We start from the raw sequence: 20,963 nt of genomic DNA, 5'->3' as shown, positions 1-20,963 counted from the left end.
TGAGATGTTGCTTCAATATATCCACATAATTTTCGTTCCCCATGATGCCATGTATTTTGAAGTGCACCAGTCCCTCCTGCAGCAAAGCACCCCCACAACATGATGCTGCCACCCCCGTGCTTCACTGTTGGGATGGTGTTCTTCGGCTTGCAAGCCTCCCCCTTTTTCCTCCAAACATAACGATGGTCATTATGGCCAAACAGTTCTATTTTTATTTCATCAGACCAGAGGACAGTTCTCCAAAAAGTACGATCTTTGTCCCCATTGTCCAGTTGCAAACCGTTGTTTGGCTTTTTTATGGAGGTTTTGGAGCAGAGGCTTCTTCCTTGCTGAGCGGCCTTTCAGGTTATGTCAATATAGGACTCGTTTTACTGTGGATATAGATATCTTTGTACCTGTTTCCTCCAGCATCTTCACAAGGTCCTTTGCTGTTGTTCTGGGATTGATTTGCACTTTTCGCACCAAGGTACGTTCATCTCTAGGAGACGGAACGCGTCTCCTTCCTGAGCGGTATGACTGCTGCGTGGTCCCATGGTGTTTATACTTGCGTACTATTGTTTGTACAGATGAACGTGGTACCTTCAGGTGTTTGGAGATTGCTCCCAAGGATGAACCAGACTTGTGGAAGTCTACAATTTGTTTCTGAGGTCTTGGCTGATTTCTTTGGATTTTTCCCATGGTGTCAAGCAAAGAGGCACTGAGTTTGAAGGTAGGCCTTGAAATACATCCGCAGGTACACCTCCAATTGACTCAAATGATGTCAATTAGCTTCTAAAGCCATGACATCATTTTCTGGAATTTTCCAAGCTGTTTAACCTCTAACGCCTACCAAACCCGGATCCGGGATCCCCCCCCCATCACAAAAGCTGACTAGCATAGCCTAGCCTAAAGCCACAGGGATATCATATAATAAAATGTTCATGAAATCACAAGTCCAAGACACCAAATGAAAGATACACATCTTGTGAATAAAGCCATCATTTCTGATTTTTAAAATGTTTTACAGGGAAGACAAAATATGTAAATCTATTAGCTAACCACATTAGCAAAAGACACCACTTCCATACTCCACCATTTTCTTACTGCATCAGTAGCTATCACAAATTCGACCAAATAAAGATATAAATAGCCACTAACCAAGAAACAACCTCATCAGATGACAGTCTGATAACATATTTATTGTATAGCATAGGTTTTGTTAGAAAAATGTGCATATTTCAGGTATAAATCATAGTTTACCATTGCAGCCCCCATCACAACTCTCACTAAAATGACTAGAATAACTACAGAGAGCAACGTGTATTAGCTAATTACTCATCATAAAACATTTCTTAAAAATACACAGCGTACAGCAATTGAAAGACACAGATCTTGTGAATCCAGACAATATTTCAGATTTTCTAAGTGTTTTACAGCGAAAACACAATATAGCGTTATATTAGCTTAGCACAGTAGCAAACCAAACAGCATTGATTCCAGCCAAACAACATAGCGATAACGTATTCACCACCAAAATATATTAATTTTCACTAACCTTCTCAGAATTCTTCAGATGACAGTCCTGTAACATCATATTACACAATGCATATAGAGTTTGTTCGAAAATTTGCATATTTAGCGGCACAAATCGTGCTTATACAATGAGAAAAGTTGCCAAGCTGCCCAGAAAATTTCGGGCGCCATCTTGGAGAGTCATCTAGTCTAATCAATAAATAATCATAAACTTGACAAAAAAATACAGGGTGGACAGCAATTGAAAGACAAATTAGTTCTTAATGCAATCGCTGAATTACATTTTAAAATTAACCTTACTGCGCAATACAGGGTGCAATACAGGCTGCGATAACGCAAGGCTACACGGCAAATAATGGCGTCTTATGCATTTTACTTTTTCAACAGAACAACGAATTATCAGCATAAATAGTTCTTACTATTAGCTGAACTCCCATCAGAATCTTGGGAAAGGTGTCCGTTGGCCAAAAGAATCGTTGCTGGGTTGGAGAATGTTTCCTTCCACGTTGCAATTAGCAGTACACAATGGCATTCGAGAGAGAGATACCCAACTCAATACAACGTCAGAAAATGAAATGCCCGAAAATCGCAATATACTGACATAAACTGATATAAATCGGTTTAAAATAACAAGATTATGATGTCTTTAAAGCCTATATCGAATAAAAACAGAGCCGGATATATCTAGTTTCTAAAACCAGAGCTTCTAAAAAGACATGCCAAGACCCTCTCTGCGTCAGCGCGAGGATCCAAAAGGGTGGACACCTCGATTCCAATCAATTTATAAACTTTGGGAACTACGTAGAGACTCCATTTCAAGTCTCCCTATTCGCTAACAACCAGGGGAAGGCGTATGCAGTGCATCTCAACCAATAGAGGACAGGCAAATGAATACACAGGTCTGGGAACAGCCAGCAAAATTCTGCACTCTGACATACACATAGGAAAATTGCTCTAAGTCGAGTTCTGTTTCACCCACAGATATAATTCAAACGGTTTTGAATACAATAATATGCATATTGTACGAGCAAGAATTGAGTACGAGGCAGTTTAATTTGGATACGAATTTGTGCTATGTCGAAATGGCACCCCCCTAGTGGCAAGAAGTTAGAGGCACAGTCGACTTAGTGTATGTAAACTTCTGACCCACTGAAACTATAATTTGATTAACAAGAAATTTGTGGAGTGGTTGAAAAACGAGTTTTAATGACTCCAACCTAAGTGAATGTTAACTTCCGACTTGAACTGTACATACCCCAACCAGAAGCCATGGATTACAGGCAACATCCACACTGAGCAAAAGGGTAGAGCTGCCTCTTTCAATGAGCAGGACTCTAACCCGGACGCTTTTGATAAATCCCGCTATGCCCTCAGACAAACCATCAAATAGGCAAAGCCTTAATACAGGACTAAGATTGAATCCTACTACACCGGGCCTGACACTCGTTGAATGTGGCAGGGCAATCAAACTATTACGGACTACAAAGGGAAGCCTAGCTGTGAGCTGCCCAGTGACACAAGCCTACCAGACGAGCTAAACGACTTCTATGCACGCATCGAGGCAAGCAACACCTGAAGCATCCATGAGTGCACCAGCTGTTAAGAATGACTGTGTTCACGCTCGCCGTAGCCAATGTGAGTAAGACCTTTAAACCGATCAACATGCACAAGGCCGCGGGGCCAGACTAATTCACAGGATGTGTACTCCGAGCATGCGCTGACCAACTGGCAAGTGTCTTCACTGACATTTTCAACCTGTCCCTGGTCGAGTCTGTAATACCTATGTTTCAAGCAGACCACCATAGTGTCTGTACCCAAGAACTCCAAGGTTACCAGCCTAAATGGCTACCGACCCGTAGCACTCACGCCTGTAGCCATGAAGTGCTCTGAAAGGCTGGTCATGGGTCACAATAATGCCACACTCCATCACTCTCCTTCTTGGTCAAATAGCCCTTACACAGCCTGGAGGTGTGTTTTGGGTCATTGTCTTGGTGAAAAACAAATGATAGTCCCACTAAGCTCAAACCAGATGGGATGGCGTATCGCTGGAGAGTGCTGTGGTAGCCATGCTGGTTAAGTGTGCTTTGAATTCTAAATAAATCAATGACAGTGTCACCAGCAAAGCACCCCCACACCTCCTCCATGCTTCACGGTGGGAACAACACGTGCAGAGATAATCCGTTCACCTACTCTGCGTCTCACAAAGAAACGGCTGTTGGAACCAAAAATCTCAAATTTGGACTCATCAGACCAAAGGACAGATTTCCACTGGTCTAATGTCAATTGCTCGTGTTTCTTGGCCCAAGCAAGTCTCTTATTATTATTGGTGTCCTTTAGTAGTGGTTTCTTTGCAGCAATTTGACCATGAAGTCCTGATTCACACAGTCTCCTCTGAACAGTTGCTGTTGAGATGTGTCTGTTACATGAACTCTGTGAAGCACTTACTTGGGCTGCAATTTCTGAGGCTGGTAACTCTAATGAACTTATCCTCTGCAGCAGAGGTAACTCTGGGTCTTCCTTTCCTGTGGCGGTCCTCACAAGAGCTAATTTCATCATAGCGGTTGATGGTTTTTGTGACTGCACTTGAAGAAACTTTAAAAGTTCTTGACATTTTCTGCATTGGCTGACTTTCATGTCTTAAAGTAATGATGGACTGTCGTTTCTCTTTGCTTATTTGAGCTGTTCTTGCCATAATATGGACGTGGTCTTTTGCCAAATAGGGCTATCGTCTGTATACCACCTATACCTTGTCACAACACAACTGATTGGCTCAAACGCATTAAGAAGGAAATAAATTCCACAAATACATTTTTAACAAGGCACACCTGTTAATTGAAATGCATTCTAGGTGACTGCTTCATGAAGCTGGTTGAGAGAATGCCAAAAGTGTGCAAAGCCGTCATCAAGGCAAAGTGTGGCTACTTTGAAGAATCTCAAATATAAAATATATTTTTGGGTTTCTACATGATTCCATGTGTTATTTCTTAGATTTGATGTCTTCCCTATTATTTTACAATGTAGAAAATAGTAAGGTGTGTCAACTTTTGACTGGTACTTTACATTACCTCAATGACCTCGACTAACCTGTGCCCCCGCACATTGCCTCAGTACTGGTACCCCCTGTATATAGCCTCATTATTGTTATTTTATTGTTGCTCTTTTATTTGTTACTTTTAGTTTATTTTGTAAATATTTTTTCTTAACTGAATTGTTGGTTAAGGGCTTGTAAGTAAGCGTTTCATGGTAAGTTCTACATCTGTTCTATTCGGCGCATGTGACTAATACAACTTGATTTGCTGTAGAGACTGTTGTCCTTATGGCAGTTTCTCCCATCTCAGCCAAGGAACTGTCAGAGTTGTCATTGGGTTCTTGGTCACCTCCCTGACCAAGGTCCTTCTTGCCCGGTTTCCCAGTTTGGTCAGACGGCCAGCTGTAGGCTTAGTCTGGTTAGTTCCAAATGTTTTTCAATTTCCCAATGATGGATACCACTGTGCTCTTGGAAACGTTCAACTTTCTAGAAATTGTTTTATATCCTTCCCCAGATATACAGTACTAGTCAGAAGTTTGGACACACTGTCTCATTGCAGGGTTTTTCTTTATTTTCTATATTGTAGAATACTAGTGAAAACATCAAAACTATGAAATAACACATATGGAATCATGTAGTATCCCAAAGTGTTAAACAAATCAAAATATGTTTTAGATTCTTCAAAGTAGCCACCCTTTGCCTTGATGACAGCTTTGCACACGCTTGCCATTCTCTCAACCAGCTTCATGAGGTAGTTTCCTGGAATGCATTTCAATTAACAGGTGTGCCTTGTTAAAAGTTCTTAATGCGTTTGAGCCAATCAGTTGTGTTGTGACAGGGTAGGGGTGGTATACAGAAGATAGACCAAGTCCATATTATGGCAAGAACAGCTCAAATAAGCAAAGAGAAACGACAGTCCATTATTACGTAAAGGTCCAGTCAAGAACTTTTAAAGTTTCTTCAAGTGCAGTCGCAAAAACCATCAATCGCTATGATGAAACTGGCCACAGGAAAGGATGACCCAGAGTTACCTCTGCTGCAGAGGATAAGTTCATTAGAGTTTACCAGCCTTAGAAATTGCAGCCGAAATAAATGCTACCACAGCATTCTGCATCGATACGCCATCCCATCTGGTTTGGGCTATCATTTGTATTTCAACAGGACAATGACCCAACACACCTCCAGGCTGTGTAAGGGCTATTTGACCAAGAAGGAGAATGGTGGAGAGTGCTGCATCAGATGACCTGGCCTCCACAATCACCTGACCTCAACCAAATTGAGATGGTTTGAGATGAGTCGGACCGCAGAATGAATGTAAAGCAGCCAACAAGTGCACAGCATATGAGGGAACTGCTTCAATACCGTTGTAAAAGCATTCCAGGTGAAGCTAGTTGAGAGAATGCTAAGAGTGTGCAAAGCTGTCATCAAGGCAAAAGGTGGCTACTTTGAAGAATATAAAATATATTTGGATTTGTTTAACACTTTTTTTTGGTTAGTACCATATGTGTAATTTCATAGTTTTGTAGTCTTCACTATTATTCTATAAGGTAGAAAATAGTAAAAATAAAGAAACCCTTGAATGAGTAGGTGTGTCCAAATTTTTGACTGGTACTGTATGCCTCATCACAATCTCTGAGATATACGGACAGCTTCTTGGACTTCATGGTATAGTTTCTGCTCTGACATGCACTTTCAACTGTGGGCCCTTATACAGACACGTGTGTTTCTTCCTAAATCACGTCCAAACAGTTGAATTGGTCACAGGTGGACTCCAAGTTGTAGTGACATCTCAAGGAGGATAAAAGGAAATTGGATGCACCTGAGCTCAATTTGGTATGTCCTAGCAAAGGGGTGCGAGTTCTTATGTCAATTAGGTATTTCATTATCAATACATTTGCACACATTTACAAAAACATGTTTTCACTTTGTCATTATGTGGTATTGTGTGTAGATGGATTAGAAAAACAGATATTTAATACTTTTTGAATTCCGGCTGTAACACAACAAAATGTGGAATTATTCAAGGTGTATGAATCCTTTCTGAAGGCACTGTAGCGGGCAGGTTTCAGATCTCTTTGAGGGTGCGGGCCAGGGCCGTGTGATACGATTGCAATTGATGGCCTGCTAGATCCGTAATCTGACTGGTTCTGAAAAGGATATGCAGGTTCATTCAAATGGACTGTCAAGCCCGCACACGCTCTAGCAAGTTGAGTTCTCCGTGTCCAGGAGATTTCACTACTGCCCCTGTGGTTTAATCTATAGATGCACACTGTTTTCATACAGTGTATATAGATCTGTATGACCGTTAGGATGTGTGAGCTATGCATCGCTCTGTTTTTGAAGCAGGCCATGTGTAGTCCTCAATGAGTACACATGCCCCATAGCTTTACATGTGAGGCCAGAAAGGGAGCTTACATGAATACCTTGGCTGTGTGGATTGCCTCTTCCGTCTGGTGTCTGCTCTCTAGGCTGTCCTGGGGCGTGATGTTGGGTCTGTCACTTACAGACAGACGGCATACACAATATGCACATACACATAGGGTACTGTATACATCTGTGTGTGTGTGTGTGCAACCTCGTTCCCAGACACACAGACAGAATAATCACACATTGACGACAAGGGTCAGGGATTGCAACAACCAGGAGACCTAAAGCAAACAAGCTAGTGAAAGGATACAAATAGGAATGAACAAACTTCTTCTCTCTCATTTTCAAAATGATGTAGTTATCAAGCTGTGCATTTGGGTATTGACCAAGCCACCCCGACGCAGCCTGACACACACATACTGTAGACGTGGGATGGCTGAGACAAGCTTGCCACACAGTTCTTTGTACATGAAATCATCCATGTCACTGAGATGATTTCCATGTTTTTAAATGATGGTGAAATCCTTTGGAAGTGTTACTGAGAGGCTGCACGCTCGCTCCATTTCTGAGAACGCTTCTGCAGAACCCACTGAAGCGACTACAGGTCTCGTCTTCGCTGCTCTTCAGCGCATGATAACATCTCCAGAGGCTTGCTATCTTTGCTTTTTTATTCGTTCATTTGACACCGCAGCTCTAGAGGTGAAGCCTGCACCGCTGGACTGGCAAGTGTGATGGACACAGTGTTGGAAGTTGCTCTTACCCATCTCGGCCCCTCTACCTTTTTCAGGTGGGGTTGCATTTCACTACAGCCAAAATATTATTAGATAAGTTGCTTCAGCATTGTCCAATTGCTACATTAACTGAATGGAGTACATTTATATCTACAAATGAGATGATTGAGGCCAATAGTGAACAAATGAATGCATGGCCACACTTCCAAAACCTTGTGACGTCTGAAAGTTCCTTGAAATCTGGACATCGGGAAGTTCCTTGAAAGAGAATTTAACTTAAAGAAGCTGTGATGCGTTTAGTTCTGTTTCGATAGAGATTGCTCATGCACGAACAGCACTCTAGTTTAATAACAGTATATAGACCCTATGATTTCGCATAGGCTGTTTGATGTAGGCCCAAGCAAGGATACGATTGTTGGTTGTGTTTGACAGCCGCCCTCTAGTCCTCCTTACTCTGCATGTCTGTCAGAATGATGCCCGGCGGCTAGCAATGAAGTCAATCATCAGCCAATGTTTCAATTATATTCACTAAGGTAATGGTAGTGTCTACTCTCCATCTCCCTCCCTGTCCGCCAGAAGCATCCTGGACATTACCGATGACTGACGTAAATCAAAAGGCTCTCTCAGTGAGTGCACAGGGTTCACTCCGAGTGCAACAATAAGTGTGTGTGAGAATAGCGCACGGTGTGGGTTTAATTTCTGATGCGAGATCTTTGCATTATTTGTGGGTCACTACACTACTGACGGTGAGTGTCTGGTGTAATGAATGGCAAGGCGGGAGAGCTCATGTTCTCATGTTTCACAGCCACCTCTGCCTGTGAGGGGAGCCATTGCTCTTGTCCTCCATTTTTAAGACCTATATGGTTATTACCTCTACCACTCGCCGTTCTCTCCCAAGACCCCCTGTCGTAAGGAATGAAATCAGTATCACTATATCACCGACACTATTCTTGGAGGCTTATGTCATGTTATTTTAGCTAGTTTTATGCTATACGTCAGAGTTCACCACAGGGGTATTTTTAGACTTGGTGTGTGTTTCTTGGCTTGTTGGCTGCAGTTTTAACCCGTTATCTGTAGGTAGCACCATCTGGAACTCGGTTTTTTCCAATTCCTATTTGAGTCTGTGCAATGCACATAATAGTGTTGGTAAGAAAGTCATTTACTGTAAAACTTCTATTGCAAGCCTGGATGTTTATTTGCTTAAATCACTGAACACAACAGGCGCTTATTAGAGACTGGTTTATAAAAATAAAGGTTATTTTTTATTTCCAGCATTTTAATTGATACATTTAATCTTCACAGAATAATTATTCGCTTCTTTGACTGTGCATTTTCGGCAGTTCTTGCTGAGGGTGATCAGCTTTATTTAAAAAAAAAAAATCTGTACTCACGAAGTGGTTGACTGTTTTTGTGCTGGCCAGTTAGCGAGCAGTTCTCAGCTGTTAGCAGACAATGGCTAGTAGTTTGTTGCGGGTGATAAAAATTGATATTTTGAGTCAATACTGAATTATTTCATGTAAGAAATCAAAAATGAAACCTTGTAAACAATTCATGGTAACCTCAAACAATTAGTTTAGACCGGCTGTTTGATTTGCTTAAATGTGTGCCATTGCCCGGCAATTAAAAGGGACAGGCGGCTATTTGAGACTAAGTTTTACGGTACTCTTGTTTTGATTTGTTTTAAACAGTTTGTTTTATACTGAACAAAAATATATAAATGCAACAATTTCAAAGATTTTACTGAGTTACAGTTCATATAAGGAAATCAGTCAATTGAAATAAATAAATTCGGCCCTAAGCTATGGATTTCACATGACTGGACAGTGGTGCAGCCTTGGCTGGGCCTGGGAGGGCATAGGCCCACCCACTTAGCAGCCAGGCCCACCCATTGGGGAGCCAGGCCCAGCCAATCATAATTAGTTTTTCCCCACAAATGGGCATTATTACAGATGGAAATACTCCTCAGATTCCCCCTCCCCCCACCCCAAACCCACCTCAGACGATCCCGCAGGTGAAGAAGCCGGATGTGGAGGTCCTGGGCTGGTGTGGATGTACTGCCAAATTCTCTGAAACTGTTGGAGGCAGCTTATTGTAGAGAAATTAACATTACATTCTCTGGCATAGCTCTGGTGGACACTCCTGCAGTCAGCATGCCAATTGCACACCCCCTCAAAACTTGAGACATCTGTGGCATTGTGTTGTGTGACAAAAATCCGTTTCTCGATATGCAAAACCTGTCAGCTGGATGGATTTTCTTGGCAGTGGAGAAATTCTCACTAATAGGGCTGTAAACAAATTTGTGGACAAAATTTGAGAGAAATAAGCTTTATGTACGTACGGAACTTTCATGGGATTTTTTAAATTTCAGCTCATGAAACATAGGACCAACACTGTACATGTTGCGTTTTATATTTTTGTTCAGTCGAGTTAAGAATGTGGTGTAATGTCAGCTTACCCTGTTTTATTTAGGCACATTCCTCCAAGACTGATGTTGATGCTCATGCTGATTCTAATGCTGATATGCATGTTGACATTGTCATCTCCCTCCCCCCATGGCAGGCCTATGAGCTTTCCACGTTGACAGGAACCCAGGTCCTGCTACTTGTGGCCAGCGAGACGGGCCATGTCTACACCTTTGCCACGCGGAAGCTCCAGCCCATGATCACCAGCGAGACGGGCAAGGCCCTCATCCAGACGTGCCTCAATTCTCCAGACTCGCCCCCCCGCAACGACCCCTCCACTGACCAGCGTATGAGCGCCACAGGCTTCGAGGAGACGGACCTTACCTACCAGGTGTCTGAGTCAGAGAGCCTTGGGGAGACCAAGGTGAGTTCTGATGCTGCTCTTCACCGTAAGGACCGGGGTTGTATTCATTAGTCACCAAACTAGTTTTGTAAACCCGACCCTAGGCAACAGCAGTGACTAGTAGGGGTGTAACGGTTCACCAAACCCACGGTTCGGTAGGTTTTGGTGTCACGTTTCGGTACAGGAGGAAAATGAAATGCCAACAGTTATTGTGGTTAATTTTTGTTTATTTAAGCTGCGAAGGGCTGCTTGAATTCAGAGGGTTCAGAGACAGTTTTTTTTGTGTGTGTCTTGTTCTGGTGGTAGGAATACTGGGGTGACGTCGCCGTAAATGTGTCAACATGTTTGAGGTGTTGGCAGCTGCATAGGCTATTCTCGTTGAGTAGTACTCTCTCTGTCTATCGCCGTTGTAATTTACTGGGAAACCAAAATGTTCCCAAACTGTAGATTTTAAATGATGATGGCGAGTCCTCCACGACTCGCCATCGTACAGAACTAAACTCAGCAAAAAAAGAAACGTCCCTTTTTCAGGACCCTGTCTTTCAAAGATGATTTGTAAAAATCCAAATAACTTCACAGATCTTCATTGTAAAGGGTTTAAACACTGTTTCCCATGCTTGTTCAATGAACCGTAAACAATTCATGAACATGCACCTGTGGAACCGTCGTTAAGACACTAACAGCTTACAGATGGTAGGCAATTAAGGTCACAGTTATGAAAACTTAGGACACTAAAGAGGCCTTTCTACTGACTCTGAAAAACACCAAAAGAAAGATGCCCAGGGTCCCTGCTCATCTGCGTGAACGTGCCTTAGGCATGCTGCAAGGAGGCATGAGGACTGCAGATGTGGCCAGGGCAATAAATTGCAATGTCCGTACTGTGAGACGTCTAACACAGCGCTATAGGGAGACTGATCATCCTCGCAGTGGCAGACCACATGTAACAACACCTGCACATGATCGGTCCATCCAAACATCACACCTGCGGGACAGGTACAGGATGGCAACAACAACTGCCAAGTTAAACCAGGAACGCACAATCCCTCCATCAGTGCTCAGACTGTCCGCAATAGGCTGAGAGAGGCTGGACTGAGGGCTTGTAGGCCTGTTGTAAGGCAGGTCCTCACCAGACATCACTGGCAACAACGTTGCCTATGGGTACAAACCCACCGTCGCTGGACCAGACAGGACTGGCAAAAAGTGTTCTTCACTGACGAGTCGCGGTTTTGTCTAACCAGAGGTGAGGGTCGGATTCGTGTTTATCGTCAAAGGAATGAGCATTACACCGAGGCCTGTACTCTGGAGCGGGATCGATTTGGAGGTGGAGGGCCCGTCATGGTCTGGGGCGGTGTGTCACAGCATCATCGGACTGAGCTTGTTGTGATTGCAGGCAACCTCAATGCTGTGCGTTACAGGGAAGACATCCTCCTCCCTCATGTGGTACCCTTCCTGCAGGCTCATCCTGACATGACCCTCCAGCATGACAATGCCACCAGCCATACTGCTCGTTCTGTGCGTGATTTCCTGCAAGACAGGAATGTCAGTGTTCTGCCATGGCCAGCGAAGAGCCCGTATCTCAATCCCATTGAGCACGTCTGGGACCTGTTGGATCGGAGGGTGAGGGCTAGGGCCATTCCTCCCAGAAATGTCCGGGAACTTGCAGGTGCCTTGGTGGAAGAGTGAGGTAACATCTCACAGCAATAACTGGCAAATCTGGTGCAGTCCATGAGGAGGAGATGCACTGCAGTACTTAATGCATCTGGTGGCCACACCAGATACTGACTGTTACTTTTGGTTTTTGACCCTCACTTTGTTCAGGGACACATTATTCCATTTATGTTAGTCACATGTCTGTGGAACTTGTTCAGTTTACGTCTCAGTTGTTGAGTCTTGTTATGTTCATGCAAATATTTACACGTTTAGTTCCCGGCTGCGGCTCACTAAAGGACAGTTTGAAATGCGCTAATTTAAGATTTTAATTTTGCTTACAATGTGCGCATAAGCTTTAGTTGTTTTAACACACTAGCCTAAAATGCAATTTTTGAAAATGTTTTTTTTAGCTCAGACTATCTCGAGGCATACAATGCAGTGTACGCATAGCCTATAGGCCTAGTGTTTTTATTTTTTAAGATATATTTTTTAGGTATTCACATTTTGTTGTGTTAAAGCCTGAATTTTAAAATAGATTAAATTGAGATTGTGTGTCACTGCACACAATATCCCATAATGTCAAAGTGGAATTAGGTTTTTAGAAATGTTTACAAATTAATATAAAATAAAGTTGAAATGCCTTGAGTCAGTAAGTATTCAACCTCCTTTGAGAAATTAACTTTGTCCTGAATACAAAGTGTTGTTAGATTTTCCTCAAACATAACACATCACGGAGTACTGCTCTTGATATTATCAAGCGTGGTGGCTGCATCATGTTATGGGTGTGCTTGTCAACGTAATAGAGCTAAGCACAGACAAAATCCTAGAGGAAAATCTGGTATAGGGAAAGTAAAGGGGGGATACAGTGCCTTTCAAAAGTATTCATCCCCCTTGGCGTTTTTCCTATTTTGTTGCATTACAACCTGTAATTTAAATTGATTTTTATTTGGATTTCATGTAATAGACATACACAAAATAGTCCAAATTGGTGAAGTGAAATAAAATAAAAAATACTTATTTCAAAAAAAAAAATTGAAAACGGAAAAGTGGTGCGTGCATATGTATTCACCCCCTTTGCTATGAAGCCCCTAAATAAGATCTGGTGCAACCAATTACCTTCAGAAGTCACGTAATTAGTTAAATCAAATCAAATGTATTTATGTAGCCCTTCTTATATCAGCTGATATCTCAAAGTGCTGTACAGAAACCCAGCCTAAAACCCCAAACAGCAAGCAATGCAGGTGTAGAAGCACGGTGGCTAGGAAAAACTCCCTAGAAAGGCCAAAACCTAGGAAGAAACCTAGAGAGGAATCAGGCTATGAGGGGTGGCCAGTCCTCTTCTGGCTGTGCCGGGTGGAGATTATAACAGAACATGGCCAAGATGTTCACATGTTCATAAATGACCAGCATGGTCAAATAATAATAATCACAGTAGTTTGTCGAGGGTGCAACAAGTCAGCACCTCAAGAGTAAATGTCAGTTGGCTTTTCATAGCCGATCATTGAGAGTGTCTCTACCGCTCCTGCTGTCTCTAGAGAGTTGAAAACAGCAGGTCTGGGACAGGTAGCACGTCCGGTGAACAGGTCAGGGTTCCATAGCCGCAGGCAGAACAGTTGAAACTGGAGCAGCAGCACAGCCAGGTGGACTGGGGACAGCAAGGAGTCATCATGCCAGGTAGTCCTGAGGCATGGTCCTAGGGCTCAGGTCCTCCGAGAGAGAGAAAGAGAGAAATTCACATAGGACACTGGATAAGACAGGAGAAATACTCCAGATATAACAGACTAGCCCCCTGACACATAAACTACTGCAGCATAAATACTGGAGGCTGAGACAGGAAGGGTCAGGAGACAATGTGGCCCCATCCGATGATACCCCCGGACAGGGCCAAACAGGAAGGATATAACCCCACCCACTTTGCCAAAGCACAGCCCCCACACCACTAGAGGGATAGCTTCAACCACCAACTTACCATCCTGAGACAAGGCCGAGTATAGCCCACAAAGATCTCCGCCACGGCACAACCCAAGGGGGGGGGGCGCCAACCCAGACAGGAAGACCACGTCAGTGACTCAACCCACTCAAGTGACGCACCCCTCCTTGGGACGGCATTGAAGAGCACCAGTAAGCCAGTGACTCAGCCCCTGTAATAGGGTTAGAGGCAGAGAATCCCAGTGGAGAGAGGGGAACCGGCCAGGCAGAGACAGCAAGGGCGGTTCGTTGCTCCAGAGCCTTTTCGTTCACCTTCACACTCCTGGGCCAGACTACACTCAATCATAGGACCTACTGAAGAGATGAGTCTTCAGGAAAGACTTAAAGGTTGAGACCGAGTCTGCGTCTCTCACATGGGTAGGCAGACCATTCCATAAAAATGGAGCTCTATAGGAGAAAGCCCTGCCTCCAGCTGTTTGCTTAGAAATTCTAGGGACAATTTGGAGGCCTGCGTCTTGTGACCGCAGCGTATGTGTAGGTATGTACGGCAGGACCAAATCGGAAAGATAGGTAGGAGTAAGCCCATGTAATGCTTTGTAGGTTAGCAGTAAAACGTTGAAATCAGCCCTTGCCTTAACAGGAAGCCAGTGTAGGGAGGCTAGCACTGGAGTAATATGATCAAATATTTTGGTTCTAGTCAGGATTCTAGCAGCCGTATTTAGCTTATTCTGTGATTTATCCGGGTAGCCGGAAAGTAGAGCATTGCAGTAGTCTAACCTAGAAGTAACAAAAGCATGGATGAATTTTTCTGCATCATTTTTGGACAGAAAGTTTCTGATTTTTGCAATGTTACGTAGATGGAAAAAAGCTGTCCTTGAAACAGTCTTGATATGTTCGTCAAAAGAGAGATCAGGGTCCAGAGTAACACCGAGGTCCTTCAGTTTTATTTGAGACGTCTGTACAACCATCAAGATTAATTGTCAGATTCAACAGAAGATCTCTTTGTTTCTTGGGACCTAGAACAACCATCTCTGTTTTGTCCGAGTTTAAAAGTAGAATGTTTTCAGCTTTCCACTTCCTTATGTCTGAAACACAGGCTTCTAGCGAGGGCACTTTTGGAGCTTCACCATGTTTCATTGAAATGTACAGCTGTGTGTCATCCGCATAGCAGTGAAAGTTAACATTATGTTTTCGAATGACATCCCCAAGAGGTAAAATATATAGTGAAAACAATAGTGGTCCTAAAACGGAACCTTGAAGAACACTGAAATTTACAGTTGATTTGTCAGAGTACAAACCATTCACAGAGACAAACTGATATCTTTCCGACAGATAAGATCTAAACCAGGCCAGAACTTGTCCGTGTAGACCAATTTAGCCTCCCGGGTGGCGCAGTGGTCTAGGGCACTGCATCGCAGTGCTAGCTGCGCCACCAGAGTCTCTGGGTTCGCGCCCAGGCTCTGTCGCAGCCGGCCGCAACCGGGAGGTCCGTGGGGCGACGCACAATTGGCATAGCGTCGTCCGGGTTACGGAGGGTTTGGCCGGTAGGGATGTCCTTGTCTCAGTATGTAAAATGTAATAAAATGTATGCACTCTACTGTAAGTCGCTCTGGATAAGAGCGTCTGCTAAATGACTAAAATGTCCAAATGTAAATGTAAAATACCCCAAGAGACTTGCAGCTGTAATTGCTGCAGAAGGTGACTCTACAAAGTATTGACTTTGGAGGGGTGAATAGTTGTGCACGCTCAAGTTTTCTGTTTTTTTGTCTTATTTCTTGTTTCACAATAAAATATATTTTGTATCTTCAAAGTGGTAGGTATGTTGTGTAAATCAAATGATACAAACCCCTCAAAAAAATCTATTTTAATTCCAGGTTATAAGACAACAAAATAGGAAAAATGCCAAGGGGGGTGGATACTTTCGCAAGCCACTATACCTAGTCAGTTGTACAACTGTATGCATTCAACTGAATCAGAGAGGTGTGGGAGAGGTGAGAGGTGTTTCTTGACATCCATGTCTTCGGCGCCTGGGGAACAGTGGGTTAACTGCCTTGCTCAGGGGCAGAACAACAGATTTTTACCTTGTCAGCTCGGGGATTCGATCCAGCAACCTTTCGGTTACTGGCCCAGCGCTCTAACCACTAGTTTAGTCTGCTTTCCAACAGACACTGGGAGACAAATTCACCTTTCAGCAGGACAATAACCCAAAACACAAGGCCAAATATACACTGGAGTTGCTTACCAAGATGAGATTTGAATGTTCCTTAGTGGCCTATTTACAGTTTTGACTTAAGTCACCTTGAAAATCTATGGCAAGACTTGAAAGTGGATGTCTAGCAATGATCAACAACCAACTTGACAGAGCTTGAAGAATTTAAATAATAATATGCAAATATTGTACAATCCAGGTGTGCAAAGCTCTAAGACTTACCCAGAAAGACTCACAGCTGTAATCGCTGCCAAAGGTGATTGTAGCATGTATTGACTCAGGGGTGTGAATACTTTTGTAATTGAGATTTCTGTATTTCATTTTCCATAAATGTGCTCAAGTTTCTACAAACATGTTTTCACTTTGTCATTATGGGGTCGGTGGGAATTGTCAAAAAAAAAAAAGTAATCCCTTTTGAATTCCGGCTGTAACACAACAAAGTGTGGAATAAGTCAAGGGGTATGAATACTCTCTGAAGTCATTGTGCGTGTACCATTACACCCCTAGTGACTAGGGTTTGGTGTCAAGGACGGACTCTTTTGACAACTTCGATAAGAAAAGGTGGGTCCTCTTCAGACCGACAGCTCTCCCAACAAATCACGAGGCCAAAGTTTGCAAGCAAATCCTGTGCAGTGGTTTTAGTAAAGGTAGTTGATGCAACCTGGCCACTTGCAGAATGTACTATTAAACATAACCTCTGTGATCTCCATCTTGTTGTCTACTATTTAGTATTTTACTCAAGCGGATAAGGTAGTGACTTAGGCGGTAATGTAGTTCCTCTATGCCAAACTGACGTTCTATTGTGTACAGACGCCGGACGTGAGGAAATTGTGGGAGGCGACCCGGGTGTCTAGAGAGACCATAAGAAAACAGACAGAGGGATTACCAGAACACCAATAAGAAATCCTCATTTTTTTGTTTTCCGTTGCAAAACAAAGCCAGAACAAACTGGCTTTGGAACAGAAACAGAATCACATCTGCATGTTCTGCTCATCAGATGACCTGTACTGTAGTGCTGGCCTGTTCCCAAGTGTTTACAACAACAACCAACACATGTCAGCTTAAACTGACAGATTTTGACGTGGCGTGTCAATAGAAAGATAAAGCACCAGAGCGCTACTACTAGATGCTCCATCAAATCCCCCCAGAATATTCCAGCCAACCACAGCAGAGGAGAACTAGACTCGTTCATCAGATACACATTAAGTTATGGAAACTCTGTTTACCGGTATGCGTAAACCTCTGAGTGTCTATTGAACTCGAGGCGACCTCTTTTGGCTTGTTGCTCGCGGTTTGGTTTGATTGTCTACGAAATCATCTTTAATTGGCTCAAACAGCCCGGTTAATTATCTTGTGGCAGGAAGCAGAGGTGTAAAGACGGACCAAAGTAGTGGAACACGAAAGCACTCAACAGGATGGATTATCTGTTATCTTCTCTCTACCTCGCTGAACCTCGGCGCAGAAAAGTCTCCGAACCCCTGCCTATAAACCTGTAGATCAAGGCAGGTCTGGGTTGTATTACGCAGAAGCATAAAGCCTGTTGTGGTTGGTTGTAATATTTCAGGGGGGGGATTTCTCCAATAGACACAGGTCATGTCCACTGTATCAGTGAAAGAATGTTTTTTCATGATACTATTCTTTAAAAAAGTAGTAGGCTTTGTAATGTGCCGTGGAGAGAGATTGCAATGTTGTAAAGCCATTTGGACAGCTTATGTATAGTTAGATGTGCTTCATTACCCCATGGAACACCTTGCTGCTGTTGCTCATGCAGTCACATGCTAGCAGCCAGGATTTCCACGCTGGTGACTTTGATTTAAGTACACTTATTTGAAGAGGAACACATCCATCCCTATGTGATCATTTCATGTTTTCACCGGCCAGTTATAGATACGTGCCGTCTACTTTGAGAATGGGGATTGACCTCTGGGTTGTTAAGTCACTCTAATGCCCGCTTCATTCATTGATACAAGTGTTATTCTGCTTCCATGTCCATATATGGTATGGTTTCCCTGCCTGCTCTCTTGGCTGAGGCCCCTCACATTCCTTATAAGCTGCTGCTGTCTTTGGAGTCCTGCAATAGTTTTTTTCTCATTTAGTGATGTGTTGGGTTGTACATTTGAGTGGAGTGGGGGGGGGGGTGTAGATGAAATGAAAAGATTTGGCTGTTATCAATGATCTGTCCCCTTGGATGCCATTTTTCCTTGAGACTAAGGTTGGTTGGTGATGACTCTGGGAACTTGGTACTTGGAGGGAGGGAGGGGGAGCGAGAGACTTGAGTATGGTTTGTCCATTGTGAAGTCCATGCAACTTTAATACATGTGGGGATCAACACTCGTATAGTTAGAGCCCGGTAGATGGTTACTGTAGCCATGATGAACTTTTCGTTTTCAAAATTGCTGCTTTACGCTTCCCTGAAGTCTCTGGATACCATTTGTCTTGAACAGTATGTCATACATACTGTAGAAGCTAGTCTAAACAATTCACCTTTTGGTCTGGTTGGTGTAGGGAGAGGGGGGAGATGAGGGGAGGGTCATGTGCAAGGCTAGGTGAAGCAGAAGAGTTTGGTCAGCAGCAGCCATGTGACAAGATGCAGTCGAGCATCATGTGACATTTGGAAACCTGTAGCCTAATGATGTGTGTACTACTGTACATCAGGATTTTTTCTGACCCCTCACTTTCAATAGGTCTTCTCTGCATCTCTGTCACATCTGGATCTTTTAGCTTTTTTTGTATTTCTCTGTTCCTGTCTGTTAGTGGGATGAAGTAAGTTACCCAAGACACTGAGAAAACAAGACGCTGATCTAAGGCAAGTGTTGTGTTTTTCTCCATAACAGTTACAGTGCCTTCAGAAAGTATTCATACCCCTTGACTTATTCCACATTTTGTTGTTACAGCCTGAATTCAAAATGGATTAAAGATTATTTTTCTCTCCCATCTACACACAATACACCACAATGACAGTGAAACATGTTTTTTAGAAATGTTTGCACATTTGTTGAAAATGAAATAAAGAAATATCTAATTTACAATACTTTGTAGAAGCACCTTTGGTGGCGATTACAGCTTTGTCATCTTGGGTATGTCTAGCAGTTTTGCACATCTGGATTTGAGGAGTTTCTACCATTCTACTTTGCAGATGTTCTCAAGATATGTTAAGTTAGATGGGGAGTGGCGGTGAACAGCAATCTTTGATTGGGCCACGTAAAGGACTTTCACGTTCTTATTGTGAAACCATTCCAGTGTTGCTTTGGCTCTATGCTTTGGGTCATTGTCCTGTTCTGTTGGAATGTAAATCTTCACCCCAGTCTAAGGTCGTTTGCACTCTGAACCAGGATCGCACTCTGAACCAGGATCTCATTAAGGATTTGCCTGTATTTGACTCCTTTCAATTGTTCCCTCTATCCTTACCAATCTCCCTGTCCCTGGGAGACTAGTCAGGATCGAGGGAAAGATGAACGGAGCAAAGTACAGAAAGATCCTTGATGAAAACTTGCTCCATAGCGCTCAAGACTTCAGACTGGGGCGAAGGTTCACCTTCCAACCGGACAACGACACTCGGCACACAGCCAAGACAACGCAGGAGTGGCTTCGGGACAAGTTTCTGTATGTCCTTGAGAGGCCCAGCCGGAGCCCAGACTTGAACCCGATCGAACATCTCTGGAGAGACCTGAAAATAGCTGAGCAGCGACACTCCTCATCCAACCTGGCAGGTGAATGGGAGAAACTCCCCAAATACAGGTGAGCCAAGCTTGTAGCTTCATACCCAAGGAGAGTTGAGGCTGTAATCGCTGCCAAAGGTGCTTCAAGAAAGTATTGAGTAAAGGGTCTGAATATTTATGTAAATGTGATATTTTTTCATTTTAATTCTCATAAATGTGCTAAAATTTCTAAAAACCTATTTTTGCTTTGTCATTATGGGGTATTGTGTGTAGATTGATGAGTGACAAAAACCTATTTAATCCATTTCAGAATAAGGCTGTAACAAAATGTGGAAAAATTCAAGGGGTCTGAGTACTTTCCGAATGCACTGTCGATGGGTGAGAGAAAGATCTGTTTAATCCATTTTCTATTCAGGCCGTAACACAACAAAATGAGGAATAAGTCAAGAGGTATGAATTCTTTCTGAATCCACTGTAATCTTAAGATTTGGGAAGGGTAAGCTGACCCTAGATCTGTGTGTAAGGGTAGCATCCTAGTTACACCTAGTTACACTCTTTCTCTGCCTGGTTGCTAGTACTGTTGTAGCTGTTATTATGCTGGTTTTATTTCTTTCCATCTCGTTAATGCAGATCAATTTTCCTTACCACCACTGTTGCATTCTTCTCACTAGAAGGCCAGAGAATGCCAATTAGGATTTAACATGTTTGTTTTTATAGATAGATCAATTAGTTCAGCTATACATTTTTCTCAAACTTCCCCAGAAATAATTCCCCCTCAAGGAGGACGGAAGTTTATTCAGTGGTGGGAAAAGTACCCAATTTTTATACTTGAGTAAAAGTAAAGACACCTTAAAAGAAAATTACTCTCAAAAAAAAAAAAAAAGTGAAAGTGAAAGTCACCCAGTAATATACTACTTGAGTAAAACCAGACGACACGATATTCTTGTTTTTTTGTTAATTTCCGGATAGCCAGGGTCACAGTTCAACACTCAGACATAATTTACAAATTAATCATTTGTGTTTAGTGAGTCTGCCAGATCAGAGGCAGTAGGGATGACCAGGGATGCTCTCTT

The 20,963-nt window shown here is 42.9% G+C and overlaps 1 protein-coding gene across 2 annotated transcripts in view; it reads left to right on the top strand.

Moving 5' to 3' along the window:
• The window catches only part of LOC120017476 (serum response factor-like), a 62,716-nt gene that overhangs the window by 7,860 nt on the left and 33,893 nt on the right, over window positions 1-20,963 (top strand). For both annotated transcript variants that reach the window (XM_038960249.1, XM_038960248.1), the window contains exon 2: window positions 10,198-10,464. In XM_038960249.1, coding sequence (XP_038816177.1) covers window positions 10,198-10,464 — 267 coding nt within the window. The remainder of the gene's footprint in view (window positions 1-10,197; window positions 10,465-20,963) is intronic.

This window comes from Salvelinus namaycush, chromosome 22 (genome assembly GCF_016432855.1).
Source record: "Salvelinus namaycush isolate Seneca chromosome 22, SaNama_1.0, whole genome shotgun sequence".
Taxonomy (NCBI): domain Eukaryota; kingdom Metazoa; phylum Chordata; class Actinopteri; order Salmoniformes; family Salmonidae; genus Salvelinus; species Salvelinus namaycush.
This window is presented reverse-complemented; position numbering and strand designations above follow the sequence as displayed.